Consider the following 27,261-nt stretch of genomic DNA (forward strand, 5'->3'; position numbering starts at 1 on the left):
ATCAAGGACGCGGAGCGATCACCAGGCCGGGCTCGTCCAGGACGCCCGGGCAGGCCCGCGCTCGACTTGCCAGGCCTCGGTCGGGACGCCCGGGCAGGCTCGCCCTCGGCTTGCCAGGCCGCAGCCGGCCCGCGGGGCCACGCCCCCTGGCGCCAGGCCTGGGCAAACCCCCTGGCGGAATAGATATATATTGCCGACCGTAAAACGTTTTTCCCAGAGTGCCTGAGTGTTTGATTCTAATAAAGCAGCTCAGATGAATTCAAGCTTTTTGTCGCGTCCATTCTTTCGATCGACGTGGGAGCCACAGCTCCTTCATTGGTGACCTATCGACATGGACATGGCAGTCGCCCTTAAACTGCCTACCTTCTGGGAGGCTCACGCGGCGGTTTGGTTCGCACAAGCGGAGTCCCTGTTCGCCCTGCGAGGCATCACGGCGGACGACACCCGCTTCCACCACGTGGTCGCTGCGCTCGGTTCAGCCACCGCAGCCCGCGCCCTGAGCCTCCTCGAGAGACCGCCAGCCGCGGACAAATACGGCGCGATTAAGAAGCTTCTCCTCGATGCTTTCGCCCTCCCAGCGGCGGAACGCGCACGGCGCCTGCTCGATTTGCCGGAGCTCGGCGACACGCGCCCTTCCGAGCGAATGGACTACATGCTTTCGCTGCTCGGCGAGCACTCTCCGGCATTCCTGTTCCGGGAGCTGTTCCTCCGTCAGCTGCCTAACCCGGTACGCCTCGCCCTGGCAAGCACGACGATCACAGATCCCCGGGCCCTTGCCAGAGAAGCCGACAAAATCTCCGCCGCGGGACAGCGCATCGCAGCGGCGACATGGGACCCGCCGCCGCCTGATGCACCATCCATGGCGCCCGAGCACCCGGCGCGTTCGACGGCCGAACTGCCGACGCAATTGGCGGCCGCTATACCGAGCCGACCACGTTCAGCACGACGTCCGAAGCCTCCACCCGACCAAGCGTGGTGTTCCTATCATGCCAGGTTCGGACAGAAGGCCCGGACATGCCGACCCCCGTGCACCTTCGGCGGGTCGGGAAACGGCCAGGCCGGCGTTCATTACCTGCCATGAACGCCGGCCACAGTCACACGGGCAACTTACTGTTCATCACGGATAAAGCGTCCGGACGGCGCTTCCTGTGCGACACCGGCGCCCAAGTGAGCGTCATGCCCGCCTCTGACCAGGACAGGCAATCCGCGGTTTGCGGCCCCTCCTTGGTTGCGGCCAACGGATCGACTATCCGCACCTTCGGCCCGCGCAACGTCACCCTCTGCTTCGGCGGCCAACGCTTCGCTTGGACGTTTGTAACCGCCAACGTGCCCATGGCTCTGCTCGGCGCCGACTTCCTCTGCGCACACGGACTGCTGGTAGACGTCCAACGGCGTCGTTTAATCAACGCTGAAACCTTCAGCTCCCTGGTATGCACATTGAGCAGCTCCGCGCCGACCGAGCTGGCATGCACCGTCCCGGCGGCGAACGAGTTTGCTCGCCTGCTCGCGGAGTTCCCGGCCCTCACGCGGCCGACGTTTTCGGCCGTCGCAGTACGGCATGGGATCGAGCACCACATACCAACCACGGGCCCGCCGGTCTACGCCAGGGCCCGCCGCCTCGACCCAGCCAAGCTTGCCGTTGCGAAGGCCGAATTCGACGCGTTGGAGCACCTCGGCATCGTGCGGCGCTCCGATAGCGCGTGGGCCTCGCCACTGCACATCGTGCCAAAGCCGGGGGGTGGATGGCGCCCGTGTGGCGACTACCGCCGTCTTAATGACGCTACAACACCCGACAGGTACCCGATCCCGCATATCCAAGACTTCTCCGCCCGTCTGGCGGGACGGGTCATTTTTTCAAAAATTGATCTCATACGGGGATATCACCAGGTACCTGTCAGGGCGGCCGACGTCCCTAAAACGGCAGTCATCACGCCGTTCGGCTTATTCGAGTTCTTGCGGATGCCGTTTGGTCTCAAGAACGCGGCTCAGGCGTTCCAGCGCTTGATGGACGGCGTGCTGCGTGACCTGCCGTTCCTTTTCGTTTACCTGGACGACATCCTCGTCGCCAGCACGTCCCGGGCCGAGCACCTCCTCCACCTCCGAACACTGTTCGGGCGCCTCAGCGAGCACGGCCTCATCGTCAACCCGGCCAAATGCCACTTCGGCACGACGGCCGTTGATTTTTTGGGCCACCACATCACCAAGAACGGGGCTGTGCCGCTGCCAACCAAGGTCGAGGCCATCACCACTTTCCCGCGTCCCCGCACCATAAAGGCCCTGCAGGAATTCCTGGGAATGGTGAATTTTTATCACCGCTTCGTGCCCCGCGCTGCTCAACTCATGCGGCCCCTCTACGAAGCCCTCCGGGGCAAGCCGGCCAAGCACGACATCGCCTGGTCCGCAGCAATGGATGCGGCCTTCCAAAGCTCAAAGCGGGCCCTCGCCGACGCAACACTGCTCGCTCACCCGGTGCTCAACGCTCCCATCGCCCTCACCACGGATGCCTCCGACTACGCGGTGGGCGCCGTACATGAGCAATGGGTGAACGGGGTTTGGCAGCCACTCGCTTTTTTCAGCCGGCAGCTCCGGCCGAACGAGCTCAAATACAGCACGTTTGACCGGGAGCTCCTCGGTCTACACCTGGCCGTCCGCCATTTCCGCCACCTCCTGGAGGGCCGACCTTTCACGGCGTTCGTCGACCACAAGCCGTTGGTTTACGCCATGGCCAAGGTCACGGAGCCATGGTCGGCCCGCCAACAGCGCCACCTCTCCGCCGTGTCGGAGTTTACCACGGACATCCGGCACGTCGCCGGCAAAAACAACGCCGTGGCCGACTGTCTTTCCCGGGCCAGCGCGAACGCGGTCCACCTGGGCGTGGATTTTGCGCTCATGGCGGCGGACCAAACCACCGACACCACGGTGCAAGCCCTCCGGGCGGCGGACACGGGCCTCCGCCTGGCCGACATCCCCTGCGCGGACACTGTCCTGCTCTGCGACGTCTCCCAAGGCCGGCCTCGCCCCATCGTGCCCGTCACCTGGCAACGCCGCATCTTCGCCTCCCTCCACGGCCTTTCCCACCCGGGCCGGAAAGCTTCCCAGAAGCTGGTGTCGGCGCGTTTCGTCTGGCACGGCCTTCGTCGGGACGTCCGCGATTGGACCAGCGCCTGCACCGCCTGCCAACGGGCCAAGGTCCACCGACACACCCAGGCCCCGCTGGCACCTTTCACCGTGCCCGAACGACGTTTCGACCACGTCAACGTGGATCTGGTGGGCCCCCTTCCCCCATCACGAGGGTTCACACACCTGCTCACCATGGTGGACAGGACCACCAGGTGGCCGGAGGCCGTTCCCCTCGTCTCCACCACCACCGCCGACGTGGCGCAGGCCTTCATCGCCACCTGGGTCGCCCGCTTCGGCGCACCGGCGGACATCTCGTCAGACCGCGGACCACAGTTCACCTCCGAGCTGTGGGGCGCGGTCGCCCGCAACCTGGGGGTCAAGCTCCACCGTACTACGGCCTACCACCCCCAAGCAAACGGGTTGTGCGAGCGATTCCACCGCTCCATGAAGGCCGCGCTCATGGCCGGCCTTCAAGACGGCGGTTGGGCCGACCGGCTGCCGTGGGTCCTTTTGGGCCTTCGCACGGCCCCCAAGGAGGACCTCCAGGCATCCACCGCCGAGCTGGTCTATGGCCAGGTGCTACGCGTCCCGGGCGAATTCGTGCCCGACGCTACCAGCCCCTGGTCCGCAGCTCGCCAGCGCTCGGACCTCCAGGAGGCCGCCCGACGGTTTGCCCCCGTGCCGACATCCCACCACGGTGACCCCCAGTCCTACGTCCCCCCAGCACTCCGCACCGCGGAGTATGTTTTTGTGCGTCACGACGCACATCGGCGGCCACTCCAGCCGCCGTACGACGGGCCCTTCCGGGTGCTGCGACGGGACGACAAGTCGTTCGTCATCGACATCGGCGGCAGGTCGGACCGGATTGCAGTGGACCGCCTCAAGCCGGCGCACGTGGACGTCGACCACCCACCACGGGTGGCCCTCCCGCCGCGGCGAGGCCGCCCCCCGTCCACGGTGCCCCCCACTCGACCGCCCACCACCTCACCGGACCCCCTCCCACGACCCACCAGGGGTCGCTTCGGCCGGGTCATCAGGACCCCCCTCAAGTTGACCCTGTCGGTGCAAGTCGATTCTGGGGGGACGTGTGTAGCGGCTGCCGCTGGGGTTACACAATCGCCTTGCACCTATCAAGGACGCGGAGCGATCACCAGGCCGGGCTCGTCCAGGACGCCCGGGCAGGCCCGCGCTCGACTTGCCAGGCCTCGGTCGGGACGCCCGGGCAGGCTCGCCCTCGGCTTGCCAGGCCGCAGCCGGCCCGCGGGGCCACGCCCCCTGGCGCCAGGCCTGGGCAAACCCCCTGGCGGAATAGATATATATTGCCGACCGTAAAACGTTTTTCCCAGAGTGCCTGAGTGTTTGATTCTAATAAAGCAGCTCAGATGAATTCAAGCTTTTTGTCGCGTCCATTCTTTCGATCGACGTGGGAGCCACAGCTCCTTCACTATAAAGAGCATTAGCGACTGTGTAAAAAGCTAATCATATGTGTTTGTGGTTCATAATATTCATGACTGTTCAATAATGTTCATTACTTCTGGTAGAGGCCATTGCTCCCACGAAAACGCCGTAATAAGCTATTTATATACGTTGACTCACCAGAAAACGCCTTGAGGGAAGTGGGACATTAGTAGTATTCATATTGTTTTGTAATAACATTAACAATATGCGATTATCATTAATTTTGTTATTAAAAGCGTCTTTGGAAAAACGTCACGATAAAGCTAACTTAACATGGCTATACACCTCAACACGCAACCCATTGACGGCAATGGCGGGGAAAACCTGCTCGGGGAAGAAAACCCCCTTGGGGAGGGTGGCTGATGAATGCGCTACAACTTTAATTATGTAACCGTTGGTCAATTTCAAATTTGCTGTCAGGATGATTTGGATCTTTTATAGTGCATAATCACTGCAGATGACTGACGATGAAATAGGAAGGATGAGACTCAAATGAGGAAACAATGATGGATTTGTAGTGGTTACCTTATTCACTTGTCACGGTTAACTTATCCGCATGTGATGGTTACCATTACGATGGGTTTGGTCTAACCCACGCACACAGGCGTTTGGTTGTGTCGTCGTGACGCACGCGCGGCTGTTGGAGCCACGCCCTCCGAAGAGGGTTCTTGGTTTTATATAAGCCGTTACGACTTCCGTTCGCTCGCAGTTGCTGGAGATTTCTGTACAATAAACAACCTTTTGTACCCAACGAAATGGCCTCTTCTTATCGTCTTCGGCAACCGCTAAACTGGTGACCCCGACGTGATGGCCTCTTCTTATCGTCTTCGGCAACCGCTAAACTGGTGACCCCGACGTGATGGCCTCTTCTTATCGTCTTCGGCAACCGTTAAACTGGTGACCCCGTTGCCCCCGAACGTATTCGGGGGCCAAATGAACATGGCAGGATTGCGACCGCAATTTCTTCCACAACACCTAAACTCGAACTGCCGGAGTTTTAGCAACGACGAGCGGCCATGTAGTTCGCGCATCACGCTCGGTTCCTCCTCTACGACCAGAGGGGCGAACCAGCTCCGGGACCCTCCGAAGGAACGCCGTTACGGGGCGTTGGCGGCACGGCTACTTCGTCGCCTTCGCGCACACAGGCCGAGTACTGCTGCTCGTCGCCTCCGCGCACACAGGCCGGGCACGGCTACTTCGTCGCCTTTGCACACACAGGCCGAGCACCGCTGCTCGTCGCCTCCGCGCACACAGGCCGAGTACTGCTGCTCGTCGCCTTCGCGCACACAGGCCGAGTACTGCTACTTCGTCGCCTCCACGCACACAGGCCGAGTACTGCTGCTCGCCACTCCTACTACTGCTCCTACGGCGGATCCCGAGGCTGATGCTCCTGCAACTACAGCTACTACCGCTGCTCATCTCTTGCGCACGGACGGCTGCTTCGTTACCTTCGCGCGTACTGCTGCTCGCCACTCCCGCAATTCCTACTGCTGCAACTACAACTGCTACCGCTGCTCATCTCTTGCGCACGCACGGCTGCTTCGTTACCTTCGCGCGCACTGCTGCTCGCCACTCCCGCAATTCCTACTGCTGCAACTACAACGGCTACGGCTGCTCAGCACCCGCGGCCCAGCTCTGTTCCACCCGCGAACTACGTACACGCCCGTGGCGTGCCTTCTGGGGGGGGGGGGGGGCGCATGTAGTGTTTACCTTATTCACTTGTCGCGGTTAACTTATCCGCATGTGACGGTTACCATTACGATGGGTTTGGTCTAACCCACGCATACGGGCGTTTGGTTGTGTCGTCGTGACGCACGCGCGGCTGTTGGAGCCACGCCCTCCGAAGAGGGTTCTTGGTTTTATATAAGCCGTTACGACTTCCGTTCGCTAGCAGTTGCTGGAGATTTCTGTACAATAAACAACCTTTTGTACCCAACGAAATGGCCTCTTCTTATCGTCTTCGGCAACCGCTAAACTGGTGACCCCGACGTGATGGCCTCTTCTTATCATCTTCGGCAACCGTGAAAGATTAAGATTCTAAATGGCTTTAAAATGTTATTTATTATAGATTCTAAATGTTATCCATTAAAAACAGGATGGATAGTCTAACAATGCCATCCATAGCAGAGTCTGTTTCATACTTTCGTTCAAGAGGATAGGATGACCTGGGTGGGTATACCAGTTAGCAGTATGGGGATACAATAGTTAGCAGTATGGGGAGTTTGAGTTTTTTTGACTTCAGACATCAACAACCGGTTCGTGAATGACTTGGTTAAAAAAGGGTGAATGGCCAACGATGAACCGATAAAATCCACGTTCCTGTGCCACCTTCAGTTGAACGTCAGGCATTGACAGCACGTTCTCTATATTTTCATTCCAAACAGCATCATTCATCATTCCAATCACAAATTAGCACTATAGTATTAATATATCAAAATACAATGTTAAATCATGATTGCATTGAGATATTATAAAACCAGCGAACCTTCATAATCTGTTCACTTCCGGATTTTGGAGCAAGATCTGTGTCGATTGCATTTCAAAATCATAATTGCATTGAGGAATTTCTGAAACCTCCTACCAACTTTACAACACCAGCTGGGAACCCAAAACGTTCCACAGAAGGTTATTATATTTCCTTTTAGTAAAATATGCAACTGTAATGGTTACAAAATGCTTCCCCATCATGTGACCAGATCCTCAGCTCTGATTGGTGTACGCTTGTGTGGACATACGGACAGACAAACACTGTTCTAGAGGTATTGCCCAACGGGCTGAACAGTTGATGTTTTGTATCCCACTAATCGGCGAGATCTGCATCCGGACCTTAACCAAAATCTTATCGACTTGTTCTTGTCACCTAACCAACTCGTCCATTTTGTCCGAATCCGTCCATAACTTTTTGAAATATCATGCTCTCTATCGTTTTTAGACCTCGCTCTCAATGGCGAGAATCACTTAAAAAATTATAGCATTCGGATCTTCAACAAAATCGAATCAATTCGTCATTGGCAGACACCCAACGTGTCCACCAATTTTCGTCTGAATCTGTCCATAATGTCTTGAGCTATCGTGTTATACAGTATTATATCATTTTTGTGTCTTTCAATGGCGAAGAATCACTTCCCGATCCGAATCCAGATCTCGTATCCAGATCCGAATCTTCTCCAACATCAAACCAATTCGTCCTTGTCACACAGCTAACCAAGCTGTCCACCAAAGTTTGTCTGAATCCATCCATAATCTTTTGAGATATCCTGCTCAAAGGCAAACAGACAGACACACAAACAGACAGAGGTGAAAACATAACCTCTGTCCACCTTTGGTGTAAGAAGGTAAATATAACCTCGTCCACCTTTTATAACCTCTGTAAACCTTCGGTGGTGGAGGTAATTATCATAAAAATAAAAATTACAGCTCCATGTAGAAAGGGATTTTGAATAATTAAAACGAAGTGCATGATGAGTGTCGTAATAAACTGAAAAAACAAACAAAGCTGAAATGGAAAAGTTTCGTATGGAAGATTTTTGTGTGCAACTTGCAGTTCTTGAGAGCAAAAGGAATAAAGCCAAGAAGATGATTCGAAAAATTAAGAGCACGACACTTGTTTCCTTCATTGAGGAAGGAAAATGTTTCTTTCATTGAGTTTCGTGGAAGGTTTCAATTCACATTTGAACATCCCATAACAAAATATTAATAACATTTTGAGATTTAAATTTACCTTCAGAGCTGTCAAATTGCAGATATGCCATTTGATTGTCCTTTGTCATTAAGATGTTGTTAATATCTCCACCACAGATTTCTGCTTCTCTTTGGAAATATTGATGTAGAGCTGCCATGGTGATATTGCTTGGAAGTCCTTCTACAAACAACCACTTTGTCATTTGCATTGGAGTCGCCAATATATCTCGATTATGGAGCTTTCGACTTGAGCAGGCCTTTTGAAAACCTTTCCATGCTGAGAAAACAAGTACAGGCATGGATCAACACAACACCAATTCTTATCAGTATGCCAATCATCTTCATAGTAAATAATACCAAAATACATCATTTGGTGTCTTCATAATCCAAATCGTCAGACATTGTCAAAATCGTCAGTCTTTCAGTCTGTCTTTCTGAGGATTTTTGACCGCGATACCATCGGTCGATACTTATCAAATCTCAACCAAACTTGACAGGAGGACTAACTGTCATACTCACACATTGAACAAAGTTGCCATGGATACATCAAAGTGTCCATTTCATTAAGATTTAAGTTGACAATCTTAATCAAAGCTCGGTTTAACCGTATGAAAATTAATAATTTTTCAGATGAAAATTGATGATTTTAGACGTTTGATCGAGAGTTGATCTTTGACATTTTGGCCTCAAAAATAGTTACTTTCCCCATTCAGTGAGGCACTATGCAATTGCTGTTTAATTTCAAGTTCAAGGGATGAAAATTGACAATTTTTCAGACAAAAATGTATGATTTTAGAAGTTCAACCATAAGTTGACCTTTGACCGTTTGACCTCAAAAATAATTGGTTTCCCAATTCAGTGAATCAATATGCAAATGCTGTTTCAAATTTTTGAAGTCCATCGGATGAAAAATAACGATTTTAGAAATTTGATCTCAAGATGCCCTTTGACCTAAAATCAGTAGGCTTCTCAGTTGTGACTACCTCTACAGCTTAGTAGCTATTCATGATTATAGGTTTACAATTGTGACTTGGAGGTGAGTGACAAACAAGCAAGCAGATAGATTGACAGACAGACAAAAACAAGCAAACAATACTTGAAAAAAATCCAATACACTTGAAAAATCTTCGAATTTTTAAATAGATATTTTGTATACAGAGTCAAGGCTCGTGTAAGAGCTAACGCATTACACACGAAAACATGAACGGACCCATAACACATACAATAAACGAGAAAGAGCAATTGGAGATTGCAGACCCTCGCCAGGACATGTTTTCAGTGGTTTTTAAGGCTTTTGTGTTAAAACAAATATGGCGGCCTAACCACGTGACCAATGACATCATCATATTTTTTTCTCCACCAAAAGGCACGGCCCTCTTATGCGACGTCTCCCTCGGCCGGCCTCGCCCCATCGTGCCCGCTGGCTGGCAGCCCCCGGTGTTCGACGCCATCCACGGCCTGTCCCACCCTGGCGCGAGGGAATCCCAGAAACTCGTTGGGGCAAAGTTAGTCTGGCATGGCCTCCGGAAGGACGTCCGCGACTGGGCCAGGACGTGCCTCGCGTGCCAGCGCGCAAAGGTCCACCGCCACACCCAGGCACCGTTGGCCCCGTTCACGGTGCCCGAGCGGCGGTTCGACCACGTTCACGTCGACTTGGTGGGACCTCTGCCCCCCTTGCGAGGGTTCACCCACCTCCTCACCATGGTCGACCGCACCACACGGTGGCCGAAGGCCGTCCCATTGGCGGCGACATCTGCGGCGGAGCTGGTCTTTGGGCAACCACTGCGGGTACCGGGTGAATTTATCCCCGACTCCACGGCTCCTTGGTCCGCGGCACAACAGCGCTCCGCCCTTCAGGAGACCGCCCGGAGGTTCGCCCAGGTGCCCACGGCACACCACGGTTGCCCGCCTTCCCACGTCGCCCCGGACCTTCGCACGGCAAAGTACGTGTTCATCCGGCACGACGCCCACCGGGCACCGCTACGGCCCCCGTACGACGGGCCCTTCAGCGTGTTAGAGACCGGGGACAAATTTTTCACGGTCGACATCGGCGGTGCCCCGGATCGCATTTCCGTGGACCGCCTCAAGCCGGCCCACCTCGATCCGCACCGCCCCCCGCCAGCGGCTCTGCCTCCGCGTTGAGGCCGCCCCCCGGCGGTCGGACCCCCGGCACCCCCCAGCCCCGCCACCCCCCAGACCGGCACCCATCGCCAGGGGGTGTTTCGGCCGGGTCATCCGGCTTCCCCGCAAACTCACCCTTCAGGTGGGCGGGAATTCTGGGGGGGCGCGTGTGGCGGACACAAGCAAGGGGACACAAATTCAGCGCACCAGCAGGTGGCGCGAACGTCCTGGCGGGGAACTGGAAGGCATGCCCCGCCTATCGACCGATCGGCCACGCCCGGGGACTAGGCGTGGCCTCGGCACATACAGTGGGGAGAACAAGTATTTGATACACTGCCGCTTTTGCAGGTTTTCCCACTTACAAAGCACGTAGAGGTCTGTAATTTTTATCATAGGTACACTTCAACTGTGAAAGACGGAATCTAAAACGAAAATCCTGAAAATCACATTGTATGATTTTTAAGTAATTAATTTGCATTTTATTGCATGAAATAAGTATTTGATCACCTACCAACCAGTAAGAATTCCGGCTCTCACAGACCTGTTAGTTTTTTCTTTAAGAAGCCCTCCCATTCTCCACTCATTACCTGTATTAACTGCACCTGGTTGAACTCGTTATCTGCATAAAAGACACCTGTCCACACTCAATCAATCAGACTCCAACCTCTCCACAATGGGCAAGACCAGAGAGCTGTCTAAGGACATCAGGGACAAATTTGTAGACTTGCACAAGGCTGGGATGGGCTACAGGACAATAGGCAAGCAGCTTGGTGAGACGGCAACAACTGTTGGCGCAATTATGAGCAAATGGAAGAAGTTCAAGATGACAGTCAATCTCCCTCGGTCTGGGGCTCCATGCAAGATCTCACTACAGGTTTACGCACAATCTCCCTCGGTCTGGGGCTCCATGCAAGATCTCACCTCGTGGAGCCTCAATGATCATGAGAAAGGTGAGGGATCAGCCCAGAACTACACGGCAGGACCTGGTCAATGACCTGAAGAGAGCTGGGACCACAGTATCAAAGCAAACCATAAGTAACACACTACGCCGTCATGGATTAAAATCCTGCAGCGCACGCAAGGTCCCTCTGCTCACGCCAGCGCATGTCCAGGCCCGTCTGAAGTTTGCCAATGACCATCTGGATGATCCAGAGGAGGAATGGGAGGAGGTCATGTGGTCTGATGAGACCAAAATAGAGCTTTTTGGTTTAAACTCCACTCGCCGTGTTTGGAGGACGAAGAAGGATGAGTACAACCCCAAGAACACCATCCCAACCGTGAAGCATGGAGGTGGACACATCATTCTTTGGGGATGCTTTTCTGCAAAGGGGACAGGACGACTGCACAGTATTGAGGGGAGGATGGATGGGGCCATGTATCGCGAGATCTTGGCCAACAATCTCCTTCCCTCAATAAGAGCATTGAAGATGGGGCGTGGCTGGGTCTTCCAGCATGACAACGACCCGAAACACACAGCCAGGGCAACTAAGGAGTGGCTCCATAAGAAGCATCTCAAGGTCCTGGAGTGGCCTAGCCAGTCTCCAGACCTGAACCCAATAGAAACTCTTTGGAGGGAGCTGAACGTCTGTGTTGCGCAGCGACAGCCCCGAAACCTGAAGGATCTGGTGAAGATCTGTATGGAGGAGTGGGCCAAAATCCCTGCTGCAGTGTGTGCAAACCTGGTTAAGAACTACAGGAAACGTCTGATCTCTGTAATTGCAAACAAAGGTTTCTGTACCAACTATTAAGTTCTGTTTTTCTGATGTATCAAATACTTATTTCATGCAATAAAATGCAAATTAATTACTTAAAAATCATACAATGTGATTTGCAGGATTTTTGTTTTAGATACCGTCTTTCACAGTTGAAGTGTACCTATGATAAAAATTACAGACCTCTACGTGCTTTGTAAGTGGGAAAACCTGCAAAATCGGCAGTGTATCAAATACTTGTTCTCCCCACTGTATATGCGGGCTCCAAGCTCGAGCCTGCCCAGTGCTGTAGTTTGAGCTTTCTTAATAAAGACTATTTTGGTTATCAAACGCGTTGTGGCCTACCTCTTTGGCAAGCAAGTTGTGTGCGCAGCACCACACTTCAATGTGGTTTTTTTGAAATTGAAATTCTAAAAATACTGTTTTGATTTTGATGATTTGCGTGTGATATTTAACGGATGTTTTTATAAATCGCGCCCCCCAATTGAAGCCCCGCCCTTAGGGCGGGTACTGTTGCTCGTTATATATAATGGTGATACAACAATTTTTACCGCTTTGCTTTGAAGAACGGGAATGAAGGGGGAGGAGCATGTTAGTATGTCTGGTTGAAGGCTTTGGGTGGTGAGGGGGCTTGAAGCCAGATTTTAATCTTACAGCCACCATGTTGGTGCTCACCGTCACTGCGATGCGAAGCGAAAGATGCCTCAGAGCTGTCACATTCACAATCGCTATATCGTATGTACTCCCGATACGTGTATCCTTCATTGTAAAAACTACCAAGTCAACAGTTAAATGGATTTTGAGCCGATAGGTGTTACGGCCTTGGCAAGATCGATGGAGACAGCGATCTGTTGCCTTGTCCGATTCGATCCGATCCTATTCGATTCGGTTGTTGGAGTCTGATCGGTGCAGCTGTGCAGCGATTGGTGCAGCCGTTTATGCGGCACCCGGGAAAATAACGTTATGCGGGAGTCTAAACCTGAAAATGCTGGAGGCAAAGCTGAAATTGGAAAAACAATATAGCCTATTTTACTCCTGGAGATCCCAGGATTACCCACCCAAAATATTGTTGCGATCGGTTCAGCCATTTATGCAGTACCTTCGAACGGACGGACAGATGGACGGACAGACAGACGGACGGACATTTGGTGAATTATAGTAAGATGTAGAAAGGAAGAACTGTAAGAGATTGAATTTTTTTTTTTGAAATGGAGTGATTTGATGAGCAAATTCAAGACAGCCTTTTAAAGAGGAAGAAGAAAAGCATGTTATAATATGCAACAGAATGCAACACTGCAGGGAAAAGTTTTAACATTTTAAAACAAAACCGTGAAAACTATCTGGGAAAATTCCCCGACGTCAGGGCGTAGGTGGATGAAGGATTCCAGAACAGGTTCAGAAGGAGGAACAGAAGAATACAAGATTGACAGCCAGGTGAGCAGAGAACGAAGGAATAGGGAGGTGTATAAGCAATTGTATTAGTACGGGAGGAGGAGCCAACTTTTTTAATTCTTTGTACATATATATATATATTTTTTTGAAGGTTAGGTGAAAGTGGATTTGAGGAAGAATGAGATAGGTTGAAGGAGTATGGTGAAAACTAGAATTGGAAAGGTATCAGCTGGAGAGGATTGAGATATGGAGGAAGGAGAGAAAACGGGCGAGGTGAGACAACAAATGGTCGCGGTCTGGGCAAAGGAGCCACGAGGAGAGAAGGAAATTATTATTAAGATTTTTTTTTGAGTTTTTTTTTTTTGTATTAAGACTTTAAACAAAGGGTAAGATGTTCGGGGCGAAGTATGGGGTGAAAAGAAAAAGGAAATACAGTGAAAGAATGAACGTAAATAAACAACAAAAACCACAGAGGAGACAGGGAAGCTTCGAGGGACCAGGCCCCAAACGCGGCGTTAACAAAACGACTATTACACACAGGTATGCACGATTTACAAACCGAGATCTAACTAGAAACACACAGGAGACACATACACAGAAAAATAAACAGTAGATATTTGGCAAAAACACAAACGGAAAATATTTAACTTCGATGACGTGGAGAGCTTGGAGAACACGACCTCACCAGAGGAACCGGAAGTGGAAGTTTAAACATTTTCAAGTAATCAGGAAAAAGAACAGCAAAGCGTTTCAAAACAAACATCACATGCCAAGTCTGCTGCAAAGTTTATACAAAGCGTTGTGCTGTGCAATATTTCTCACCAATAGGTTGAAGAAAAGTAATGATAGCTGCTTTCCCATTTTTCGCATAATCCACATTAAAGTCGAGGTGACTGCGTCCACTGCTCTGTTCTATGAACGATGTAACCAATTTTAATGGTGTGTTTTCATCCAGACCTTCCAGCTTCACATGATAAGCATCAATGTCAAAGCTGGACCCATTCCGAGCCTCAATGTGAAGCTCCTTTCCATCAATCTTGTACTTGCCAGTTGCTAGAATTGTATTAACTTCTGAAACAAAGCAAAATAAAATGAGAAATAAAAGAAGAATATACAACACGATTTGAACATTGAACAGTGTTCTAGCTTTTTATGTATCAAAGGTTTAATGACTCATCAGGAACTCCAATAGTGGTTTTGAACTCAGGACCTTATGATATTGAGCCAGCCACCTTAACTGTTCAGCCAACACCAGGCGAATACTCCTAACCTTCAGGATATTTTGCAGTAGCACATGCTTCCTTCAGCAAAAAGGTGGTGGTTAGAGGGTTTACTCAGTCTGTGAGGTTGGTGGTTCGATTTCGATCCTGGACGAGTCATACCAAAGACTTTAACTCGAAAAGAGAATTTGACACAGACACGTTGAAAGATATGCCTTCACCAATGTTAGATGTAAACGTCAAGTCACTGTAACATTTGATCCCAAATAAAGGTTACATTAAAAAACAAAGGTGTTGCATGTATTCTCTCGTGTTCTCACGTGTTTTAGCTTGTTCTCGCTTGTTCTCGCTTGTTATCTCTTGTTCTCACGTGTTATCTGTTATCTCTTGTTCTCACTTGTTATCTTTTGTTCTCTCTTGTTCTCTCGTGTTCTCTCATGTTCTCTCTTGTGTCCCGTGTTCTCCCTTGTTCTCTCGTGTTCTCTCGTGGGCACTGTTATTACACCTCCCAAATCCCAGGAGTACCTCTGGCTACGACTTCCCCTCTTTTCCCAAATCATGCTTGTCTATGTGTTGTAACGTCCTTCCAACAGTGATGACTCCATCTTTATCTCTCTCTCAAATGACATGGACAAACTTTTAACCACTCATCCCAACTATCTCTTCCTCCTATGTGGTGATTTCAATTGTCAACATGCCACTTGGCTTGGTGTTGGCACCTCTCTCACCTGCCATGGCTCTTCAGCAAAGGACTATCGTGACTCCATGGGACTGACCTACATTTGAAATATTGTGCTATATTATCGTTTTTGGCCCAATCAATGGTGAAGAATCACGTGAAAATATAAATCTCGCAACCGGATCCTCACCAACATGGAACCAATTGGTCCTTGTCACGCACACAACCTACCCACCAAGTTTCATCTGAATCCATCCATAACTGTCCAATTGTGGACAACTGTTCCTTCAAAATAATGCTCGATAACAATTGCTTGCTTAGCAAGTGATCACATCTGAAGTTTTCATTACATGTTAAAATTGTCTTATTTGCATATTGGGGGTAAAGACAAAAAGGTGCAGAGGTAGCGCACATACTTTTGAGTTGTCTATCCTTCGTTGGTATTCCACCTGATCAGTTGGTGAACAATAAATATCCCATGATGTCTGTGAACGAGTTATTGCTAAAATGGGAATTCCTGCACTAACCTCCAGAGGGCATCAGTGGCAGAACCGCGGACAAGAGAGAATGGTGTGCACACATATGCGCAAACTCGTAGCTAACTGACTCACGATTCAACATGCATGCAACAAACAAATTAGTCACACGTGTTTCGCTGATGTTTTATCATTTACAATGAATGTGCAAAAGTTTTCAAAAGTGCTATCAGGAGATATTATGCACATTATATACTTATGAGGTACAACGCTAAACTTATACAAAAAATATTTTAAATTTTCAAAAAAATTAACACGAAAAATACAACGGACGTGCCTGTACCGAGCAACTTTGGTGTGAATAATGTGCAATCAGGAAAACTACCAAATACCCCCTCTCTCCTCCTCTTGTCTCCTGCACTCTTTATTATATGTTCTATGTGCGGTTCGGGTGCTGGTGTTGGCTTAGCAGTTAAGGTGCTGGCTTGGGATCCTCGGATCCTGGGTTCGAATCCCGGTCTACGGCTGAATTAATGCCACGGGGGTTGACTCAGCCTGTCATCCTTCCAATGTCGGCAAATTGAGTACCAGTTCACTGGTAATTCCCTGTGTGTCGCAAGAGGCGACTAACAGGGTTGGTGGCAGGAAGGGCATCCGGCTGTAAAACATTGCTTCAAAATGCGGACCATGGTGCCTGAAAAAGGCCAACCCCCTGCTCTGCGGGGAAAAATGGCCTCTGAAGGTGGTACTACTATGTGTTAGCTCTTACATGAGCCTCGACTTAGTATACAAAAAAGAATAATGTTTCAGATATAAATCATTAAGAAATGGTGCTTTCTTTTGAGCAGTATTTTATAGGGCACACAAATTAAAATTTACCACATTTTTGAAAACATTTGCCAAAAACCTATTTGTGGTGGAGCACCTACCTTCAGCAGTCTGGCAAGTCAGTAGCATGGTGTTCCGTTTGAGGGTAAACAACTCAACACGATGATGCAAAATACCCTCAAAGAGGAGTTTCTGCTTTTCCCCATCAATGCCATCACAATGAATCAGAATATCGTTTTCACCTGTGAATGAAGACAATATAAATTTACCATAAACTCATTGATTTGACACATTATCTTGCTCATAAGCAGAGTGAAATATCGTGTGCATTAAACTAGATTTTGCATCGAATAAAGTGAAAAAAATTGTAAAAAAGCTAAACATTTCTGGGTGTCCCGCAACTGGCAAGAGATAAGCGGATGAATATGCATCTAAGTAAAACTCATCAAAATTACCAACCAGCAAACCCAGAACCAAACTCTTGTCTGGCACTAATATAACATGAGGTGCAGTATCACATCATTTGCATGGAGCAGCAAATACAGAACTATAAATAATCTCAAAATGCCATCCTAAAGTTTCCGCTTTGCACTTAAACTAAACTTGATGAAAACGACAGTGAAAAAAATTTGTACATTTTATTCATTTGTGTTCTCCCTCTTCTCATAATAAAGCTTTGTTAAAGATTTGATGGCAAAACCTCAATTGGTTAAAAAAAGGTTATGGCCTGCACAGTCTCACTGATGCTCAATGGTAAATAAATAAAGAAACACAAACGATGAAAAAAAAAACATGGGGCGTTTCACACTTGACACACTCTGGCCGGGCTAATTAGGCTATTTATAGTCACGATCATCTTGCCCTTTCACATTTTGACCCATTTTTTTCATCATTTTTATTATTTTCTCCATATTCTCATAATAAAGGTTTAAAAAACAATTATGACAAAAGCTCAAATGGTTAAAAAAAAAGTTATGGCCTCGACACACACACACCACACACCACACAACCCACACACACCACACACACCACACACACACCACACCACACACCACACACACACAATTGCAAACCTCGTCTCCCGCTGTGTGGGGGGAGGGGGACGGGTTAATAATTGTTAAGTGTGCTAAGATGTACAGGAGTCAGACAGGGATGCATGCTGTCTCAACTTGTAATGGACTGGGTATTAATGAGGACTACAGAACATGCCAGATGTGGCACAGACTGGTCTCAGGGTGACCATCTGGAGGAACTCAGCATTGCAAATGATGTCTGTTTGCTATCTGTCACCAAGGGAAGTTCACAAGAGAGAGTAAATAGGCTCCAGGAGTATTACCTCCAAGTCGGACTGAAAATCAACACGAACAACATGGAGTGTGAGATTACTTGCAGCAGACAACAATCATGATGTCATGTGCAATGACTTGGGCACACGAGATGTCGACAAGATCATGAATCGAGGGTCCATGTTTATTGTAACAGGAAGGGTTTGGGGGAGTAGGTATACTCAGATGTTCGGTACTCAGACCTGGTCGAATACAGTGGAGAAGGAGCTGAGGGACCGAGAAACCACCTGGACTGCAATCAGTCAGTGGGCCCAAGACAGACAAAAGCGGTGCAAGTTCCTCAAGAGACTCCATATGTTGTCAGGCTTGGATAGGGATCTAAAGCAAGTGAGCAAGTACTTGAGGGGTGTCGAGGATTTCTGTTTTATATTGTTGTTGACATGGCTGCCGATTCAATCCCGCTCTAACATTCGCAAAAGGAATGACTTGAAGGCAGATCTCAAGTTTTCACAACAACAGGTACTAGTTTGGCTCGCTTGCCAATTAGCTGTGCCAAGGCCAACTGAAGTTGAGATTTTTTTTAACTTCGGAACTTAGAGGTCAGCCCATTTATGTACTGTGGGCCAAAGTGGTCTCCAGAAACTCAAACTAAGGCTTGTGTGAAAATATCCCCCATGAAAATGGACTGGCTTAGCAGTCCACGATGGGATTAAATTATTTTTGTTTGTTTTTTTGAACAATGGGTGAACATGATTTTTGTCTTCACTGTAAAAAAAAACCGTATCCATTTTTATTTCTATTCTCCAAATTTAACTCTTCCACAAGGATTTTCGATATTAAAACAATGCCATCTGTGAACTGAAGGTGGTTTAGTCTTCCTCTGCTGACAGTTACTGCTTTATTTTCCCAATTCAGCTGATGGAACACTCTTCCTCGGCCTGCAGTCAACAATTTGTGAGAGAATGATTTGGCTTGTCTGAAATATCTTATAAAATTGATATTGCCACGATTCTGGTGCAGTTTGAAGATTACGATACGACCATGATAGGCTTCAAAATAAATTGTAAATGATATTGTTATGTCGGGGGGGGGGGGGGGAGGATAGAGGAATATCTAGGGACAGGTAGGTCCGAATAGGTCGGTGATCAATTGTCGTGATAGGGAATCTACCTGAAATAAGTTCTATGTGCAGCCCGGATGTCGGTGAAAGTCGTATCTGTGTCCCCTTCACGAGGGGGTGGGGCGTGCAATGTAGTGCAGGGATTATGGATAAAATTCCTTTGTTTGTCATTCCCTCTGTCGCCAATCCAGTGTCCATTATGGCAAAGCACTCATATAGACACTTACAGTCACGTGAAAAAGTAAGTACACCCCGTGTAAAGTTTTGACTTTTTCAACATATTTCAACATACAGCTATTTGATCTTCATTTCAACAATATTGACAGATAAAGGTGATATAATATAACAAATATCATGAAACATTTACATTTTGTAGTCCATTATATAATTTAAATAAACATAAATGCAAATTTCGCATGTGGAAAAAGTAAGTACACCCCCACATGTATCACTACTTCAAATACCTAAAATTAGAATCAGGTGCACCAGCTCAGGTGCAAATGATTAGAACATCGTTAGAGAGGATCTTGCAGGAACCTGTCTTATTTAAACCTCAGACATTTAGTTTGGTTTGCTCTTTGTTGTTGAAGTGTGCGGCGTCACCATGCCTCGACCAAAAGAGGTCTCTGAGGCCTTCAGAATGAAGGTTATAGGTGCCTACGAGTCTGGGAAGGGATTTAAAAAGATGTCCAAACAATTTGAAATCAATCATTCGACTGTCGGGAAGATCATCTACAAGTGGAGAAGATTCCAAACAACTGCCAACTTGTTCAGGCCAGGCCGCCCCAGCAAGTTCAGCCTGAGAGCAGACCGCAAGATGCTGAAAGAAGTCTCTAAGAACCCCAGAATGTCATCACGGGACCTACAGGTAGCTCTTGCCACTGTTGATGTCAAAGTGCACGAGTCTACCATTAGAAAGAGGCTGCACAAATTTGATCTACATGGGAGGTGTGCCAGGAGGAAACCTTTCCTTTCCAGAAAGAACATCAGAGCAAGACTAAAGTTTGCCAATGAACACCGAGGCAAAGACCAGCACTTCTGGAACAATGTGCGCTGGACAGATGAGTCAAAGGTAGAGCTATTTGGCCACAGTACCAAAAGACATGTTTGGTGAAAACCAAAGACAGCATTTGACCACAAGAACCTGATACCAACTGTAAAGCATGGTGGTGGAAATATTATGGTTTGGGGCAGCTTTGCAGCATCAGGGCCTGGGCAGCTCACCATCATACAGGGTGACCCCAAAAAACCTCCCACATCACCTGATCCGGAAACATTTCCCTCAGCACTTGCAATGATCTTCGAGCTGTGTGTGCCGTAGCTCCATCTTGCTGAAACCACACATCGAGTTCTTCAAGGTCAAGGTGTTCGAGTTGTGGCCTTAGAAAGTTTTCGAGCATATCAATGTAACAGTCAGAAGTTATGGTAACAGTTACACCACCCTCTTCAAAGAAATAAGGACCCACGATGCCAACATCGGCAACAGCGCACCACACAGTCACTCGATTGGAGTGCAACGGTCTTTCGTGTAGCATGCGAGGCTTGTCTTCAGAGCAATAGCTAAAATTTTGTTTATTTACAGAGCCACTCAAATGAAAATGAGCTTCGTCACTGCACAAGAGAACAGCATCTTCCGGAACACGTTGCAGAATGTTCTCGCATAACTCCCTGCGGCTTATCCAGTCTCTCGCATTGAGTTCTTTCACAACCGTCATTTTGTATGGTTGGAAGTGGAGGTCTTTGTGTAGGATTCTCCTTGCAGTTTCCCGGGATATCCCTACAGCTAAAGCATGCTTTCACGCAGAACGTCTCGGAGACTGCACAACAGATCGCCTCAATGCTTCAATATTCTCAGGCGTACGAGCGCTCCTAGGTCGACCAGGTGATTTTCTTTTTAAAGCTGAGCCTGTTGCCCTGAAATTCCCAACCCACTGCAAGATGGTTTTCCGATCTGGAACGTTTTGGTTCCGTGGAATACTGAAAGGTCTTCGAAAGGCCCTCTGCACGGCGATCACGGAACGGTTGTTTGTGAAGAACGCTTCGACAGCGAACGCACGGTGTGCTCCCGACCACGCCATGTTGGCGACTGAGGACGGTTGGGGTTGGGCTACCAACAGACCCTAGCCCCGCCCTCCCACCTCACTACTGCCAGTGCTACAGCCTTTCGAAATGTGGGAGGTTTTTTTGGGTCACCCTTATATAATCCACTATGAATTCTTCATTGTACCAGAGGGTGCTTGAGGATAATGTGAGGCCATCTGTCGGAATGTTGAAGCTCAACCAAAGGTGGACCTTGCAACATGAAAACGACCCTAAACATACCAGGAAATCCACCAAGGAATGGCTGAAAAGAAAGAAATGGAGGGTTCTGCAATGGCCAAGTCAAAGCCCGGATCTAAATCCCATCGAGATGTTGTGGGGGGATTTGAAACGACCTGTGCATGCACGAAACCCCTCAAACATCACACAGCTGAAAGAATTCTGCATGGAGGAATGGGCAAAAATTTCTCCCAGTCGATGTCAGAGACTGGTAGACAGTTATAAGAAACGCCTACTTGAGGTTGTTTCTGCCAAAGGGGGCAATACCACCGATTAGAGCCAAGGGTGTACTTACTTTTTCCACATGCAACATTTGCATTTATGTTTATTGAAATTATACAATGGACTACAAAATGTAAATGTTTCATGGTATTTGTTATATTATATCACCTTTATCTATCAATATTGTTGAAATGAAGATCAAAAAGATGTATGTTGAAATATGTTGAAAAAGTCAAAACTTTACATGGGGTGTACTTACTTTTTCACGTGACTGTAGATAGGTCCCTTAGTGCACACATTAATTAAATCCCCTCCCTTACAAAAAGACTTTGGAAGAAAACATACAGGAGGCCAGATCGGGGCACCGCCGCATGTGGCCGCAGCCAGCCACACCACCAGCTGGCCGAGCTACGAGCATTGGGCAGGGCAGGCTATAGCCACGCCCAGGGAACGTGTGATTGGTTGAGGCGGAAGGCACAAACATTCGGCCAATCAGAGCAGAAGGCGCCAAATGACCATTTAGAAACAGGTCGCTAGTTGGAGGACAAGCGCGAGCGACGTGAAAAGGCGGGAAAGATCACAAAGATGAGAGGAACGGATTGTTAACGCGCCAGAATTGACGTCAGACCAGGGTTGACAAAACGTCACGCTCGTGGGCATTTTAGTCAGTTCGTGCTGGTCTGTTCGTTCTGAGTTCTTCGTGGGAGGCTCTTCGTTCTTCGTTGGAGGCTCTTCGTCCTGGGTCTGTGCTTGTGCTTCACGCGTTGGTGGATTGGCTTCACTGGTTCTTCTTCCCTGCGTTCCTCCCTGTTGGTCGTTGGCGTCTTCCCTGAACCTTTGTGGTGCTTTTGGTTCTTCGTTGTGCTTTTGGTGCTTTGGTGCTTGGAGCGAGGCTGGTGCTCGGAGAGAGGCTCGGTGCTGTGAGCGAACGGGAGCTCGTGTGCGACCGACGAGGGGCGAGCAGACGAGGCCGCTGAGCGGGTGGCTCGGGGCCGAGCAGAGCATGGGCGAGGCGGACGGAGGCTTCTTCGTGCCAGCATCGGAGTCGGACATAGCCGCGTTGGACGACGGACACACCATACAGACAGATAAGACGCACCACATCTCACACAAATACATGACGATTCTTTGATTTAATTCATCTCCTTTGTCCTGTTGTCAAGTCTGGTATGGGGACGTCCCGATTTAGGACATTTATTTACTGGCGCGTTATTTTCCTGTCCCACTAATAATTGCAAATAAACCCTTGCATTATTTTCTTTCATTCCAAAATCCTGTGTCCGTTTTGAGTTCATTTCCTCCAGGATCGGAGCTGCCATCGGATCGCTACAGGTTTGCGCTTGCCGCTTCTTCCTCTTCATTCTTCTGCCCGCGCTTTTATAGTCGAATCCGTAATTGATCGTCGCATCAAGTAAAGCCGTTCAGTCATCCACGGTCCTACGGTATTAACCGAGGGTTTCGCCTGACAATATTGTTACAACAAATTTTGTACAGTGAAATAACCACAGAAACTCATGCCATGCAGTGTTGGGAAAATTATTTTTCAAATCAAAAATATGATCAAAAACATTTTCTATGTCTCTCCGAAGAGACCGACTGGACAACCCTCCCATCTACCTTCTCAACAATCCTCTCCAAGAAGTTCTGTCACTCAAGCTTTTGGGTCTCATTATCTGCCATGATCTTTCCTGGGAAAACCACATTTCCAAGCTGGCCTCCAAAGCCAGTCACCGACTGGGCATCCTCCGCAACCCACTCCTCCCTCCAGGTCTTTAAAACAGCTGTTCACCACCATCTCTTATCTTCCCCCATCCAAAACACTGATCTTTTCTACCGCCGTTAATTCACCCCAGATCCACTTTTTTGAAATATCAACTTCTTTTCTGGAAGTCCTAGCAGTATCCATGTGTCCAACTATTAGTGTCCAACTAAACTATTCAACTATTCGTATTAACTAGCAGTGTCCAACTATTATGATAAAAAAGTGACAGAGTGGTTATGCGGTTAGCTTGAAACCAGCAGATGAAGGTTCACTTCCTTTCTTTTAAAATAATTTTAAGATATGATGGGTTTTCAAATGTATGGAAAGTGGGAGGTGTTCCGTATATTCATTCAGGGTTGTATAAAGGTAAGCTCAAGGTGTTTGGTTCTCGTTTTGAAGAGAAAGCCTCTCAGATAATAAATATTAAAATAATTGTTGCTGCAAATGAAATTATAGACCCAATAGAAGATAAAACATTTCGTGTTGAGTAAGCATCTGGGTAGTCAGAGTATCGACGAGGTATTCCTGCTAACCCTAAGAAATGTTGTGGGAAGAAAGTGAGATTTACCCCCGTAAATATAACTCAGAAGTGAATTTTATCCCAGGTTTTGTTAATTGAGTATCCGGAGAAGAGAGGAAATCAGTGTATGTTCTTTGCTGTTGTACTTGTGTGCTTCCCTCTCTCTCTCCCCCATCTTGTCTCCCGCTCCCTTTATCTTATGTTTTGTGTGTCCGTTTTTTGTGTGATTTCTGTTAGCTTTTACATGAGCCTCGATCTTGTATACAAAAATTAACTAGAGGTTCCAGGGAACCTGAACTTAACTGGGTCAAGTCATGTCATAGGTTACGACGAGGACATTTTTCGGACATCGTCAAAACCCGTAATATATGTGTTGAGGTTTGTTACATACTGTCTACACACCAAGTTTCAGCCTTCTAGCTACATTAGGAAGTACCAGATTAACAAAAATTTATTTTGCAATATGGCCGCCCTGCCGCGCCCATTTTTGGGCGTGCCCAAATGCAATCCCAAACTAGTTTATGTCTTAAAGATGCTGCATAACAAGTTTCATCAAATCTCATCAATATTTGTGACTTTTAGAGCATAGACGTCGAATTGTTTACAGACGACAGACAGACAGACGGACGACGAACGACGGACACTGTGTGTGGACAAAAACTCAGCTGGACATAGTCCAGTTGAGTTAAAAAGAAAAAAAAGCTTGAGAGAATGAATGAGGGTGAAGTGATGGGAAGAATTGCTTACCCTTTTTTGTAGAGGGCTCGTCTCGCTCTTCAGACAAAGCAAAATGTTCCGCAGTGAAGATACTCTCTTCTAAATCGAGTGAGTGAATTGCCGCTGACTTCATGATATTGGCACTGTTGTCTTGCTTCTACAAAGTAAACATTTCCTCAATGATTATGTCAGTTTTCAAATGGGATAAAATGAATTTCATTCAAAACAGTTAATTATATTTTTAACAAACGTCCAATGAGTTTTCACCACGGTCTGATCTGATCTGTCACATGACAATGAAAATCTTTGCGGTGCCATGTTGGTGTTTTCTTTGGACTCTCTGGACCAGTTATGGCAAATTTTGGCATTGCGACCAAAGTGCTGGTGACAATCACCCCGAATTATCAAAAATGCCCATGGAATATTTAAATGCTGGTATAGCCAAAGGAACTGTTAAAACTGAACTTGCTGGTTATTTTCCCAGTGCGACCTGTGATTATAAAAAAGCTTTCATGTCGCTGCCATGCTTATGAGCGGACAATCAAGACAACTTCAGCTGAACACATTTTCGAGATGAATGTAAACAATTCTTGCTTTAAAAAATGAGCGACACTAATATATTTGGATGAATGATTACCGATTGATGGAATGTCTTTTCTTTCAACCAAAATCATGCATTTTGTGGCTTTGGCAGGAAGAAAATATGGAGGGAAGGAACAACAAATAATTATGAAAGTTTTGTAAACGAAAACATGAAACCTGTTTAAATTTATGTACATTTAAATTCACACAGTATGGTGATGATTGCCTTCCAAGTGCAAAGGATATCCATGTTGAAAAGCTCCTTGGGGATTGGAGGATTGTGAAGAACAAGGTGACAAATAATGATATCCATGTTGAAAAGCTCCTTGGGGATTGGAGAATTGTGAAGAACAAGGTGACAAATAATGATATCCATGTTGCAAATCTCCTTGGGGATTGGAGGATTGTGAAGAACAATGGGACAAATAATAATATCCGTGTTGCAAATCTCCTTGGGGATTGGAGGATTGTGAAGAACAATGGGACAAATAATAATATCCGTGTTGAAAAGCTCCTTGGGGATTGGAGGGTTGTGAAGAACACGGTGACAAATAATGATATTCATGTTGAAAAGCTCCTTGGGGATTGGAGGATTGTGAAGAACACGGTGACAAATAATAATATCCGTGTTGAAAAGCTCCTTGGGGATTGGAGGGTTGTGAAGAACACGGTGACAAATAATGATATCCGTGTTGAAAAGCTCCTCAGGGAATGGAGGATTTTGAAGAACAATGAGACAAATAATGATATCCATGTTGAAAAGCTCCTTGGGGATTGGAGGGTTGTGAAGAACACGGTGACAAATAATGATATCCGTGTTGAAAAGCTCCTCAGGGAATGGAGGATTTTGAAGAACAATGAGACAAATAATAATATCCGTGTTGAAAAGCTCCTTGGGGATTGGAGGGTTGTGAAGAACACGGTGACAAATAATGATATCCGTGTTGCAAATCTCCTTGGGGATTGGAGGATTGTGAAGAACAATGGGACAAATAATGATATCCATGTTGAAAAGCTCCTTGGGGATTGGAGGGTTGTGAAGAACACGGTGACAAATAATGATATCCGTGTTGAAAAGCTCCTCAGGGAATGGAGGATTTTGAAGAACAATGGGACAAATAATGATATCCATGTTGAAAAGCTCCTCGGGGAATGGAGGATTTGAAAGAACAAGGTGACGAAGAATGATGGATAGAGTCAACAAAATGTTGATAAAGGGATGGTCACCATCACGGGAAGCAATCAGAAGCTGATGCTTCGGGCATTAACCCTTCGTTGGAGCAATACAATCCTCATGTGATTTTTCCAACAACCCTTTTGGGTCCTTTTGCTCCGACGAAGAGTTATCATACAAAATGTTAGGTTCTCTTTGCTTCCAATGGCGGCTAGGATACCTCGATCAACGTTATGTTGACACCATCCATTTTCCTACCTGTTCACTGACACACCACGAGCCAACACGAGACTCCGCAAGCAAGACTAGTTCTTCATTATTTGAACAATGATACCCTTTACTGCTTACGTACATGTCCTGGGGAATGTTAACCTGAAGGCATATGAAAGCCTCGACTCCAATGATGCAAAATACACAGCCACATACTACATCCTAGCACAGCATTCCTGTTGCTTGTGGGGGGAAAAAATCAACAATATCCTCAATTGTGAGGTAGAACAAGTATGTTTGGCTTAGCCAATGAGAGCAGCCACACAAAGCTGTAGTAACTATTAATTACAAGTTAAAACAGTCCAGTGTGCAGATGTGTATGACAAACCTCTTTTTCATCTGCGGCCTTTGGGGCAGGTTGCAGCACAGACTCTGAAAAAGAACAAGGCAAATGAAAAACCGCAGAAGAACATGAAGCAATAAAGAAGCACAATGGTCAAAAGTCTGATTATTTATTGTTTTAAAATGTTGCCATGCACAAACATGCACAAGTCAGCAATGGCTTCAGATAAATTACAAATACAAGAGCATGGTAGATTTTTTAAAACAGTGAAGGTGTAGTGGTGTGCAATTACTCGGTTAATTAAAGCTGTCTCACGATT

At 47.7% G+C, this 27,261-nt stretch overlaps 1 protein-coding gene across 1 annotated transcript in view; it reads right to left on the minus strand.

Annotated features, from left to right (window-relative positions):
- Positions 1–27,261, minus strand: part of LOC137430791 (protein mono-ADP-ribosyltransferase PARP14-like) — a 32,227-nt gene that overhangs the window by 1,701 nt on the left and 3,265 nt on the right. The window contains exons 4-9 of the mRNA XM_078768709.1: positions 26,988–27,031; positions 26,648–26,761; positions 24,664–24,790; positions 16,789–16,929; positions 14,307–14,555; positions 8,300–8,536 (exon numbers count right to left, since the gene is read on the minus strand). Of these exons, the coding sequence (XP_078624835.1) occupies positions 8,300–8,536; positions 14,307–14,555; positions 16,789–16,929; positions 24,664–24,790; positions 26,648–26,761; positions 26,988–27,031 (912 nt within the window). The remainder of the gene's footprint in view (positions 1–8,299; positions 8,537–14,306; positions 14,556–16,788; positions 16,930–24,663; positions 24,791–26,647; positions 26,762–26,987; positions 27,032–27,261) is intronic.

The sequence above is a fragment of the Myxine glutinosa genome, unplaced genomic scaffold, assembly GCF_964187855.1.
Source record: "Myxine glutinosa unplaced genomic scaffold, kmMyxGlut1.1 SCAFFOLD_161, whole genome shotgun sequence".
In the NCBI taxonomy this organism is placed as follows: Eukaryota; Metazoa; Chordata; class Myxini; order Myxiniformes; family Myxinidae; genus Myxine; species Myxine glutinosa.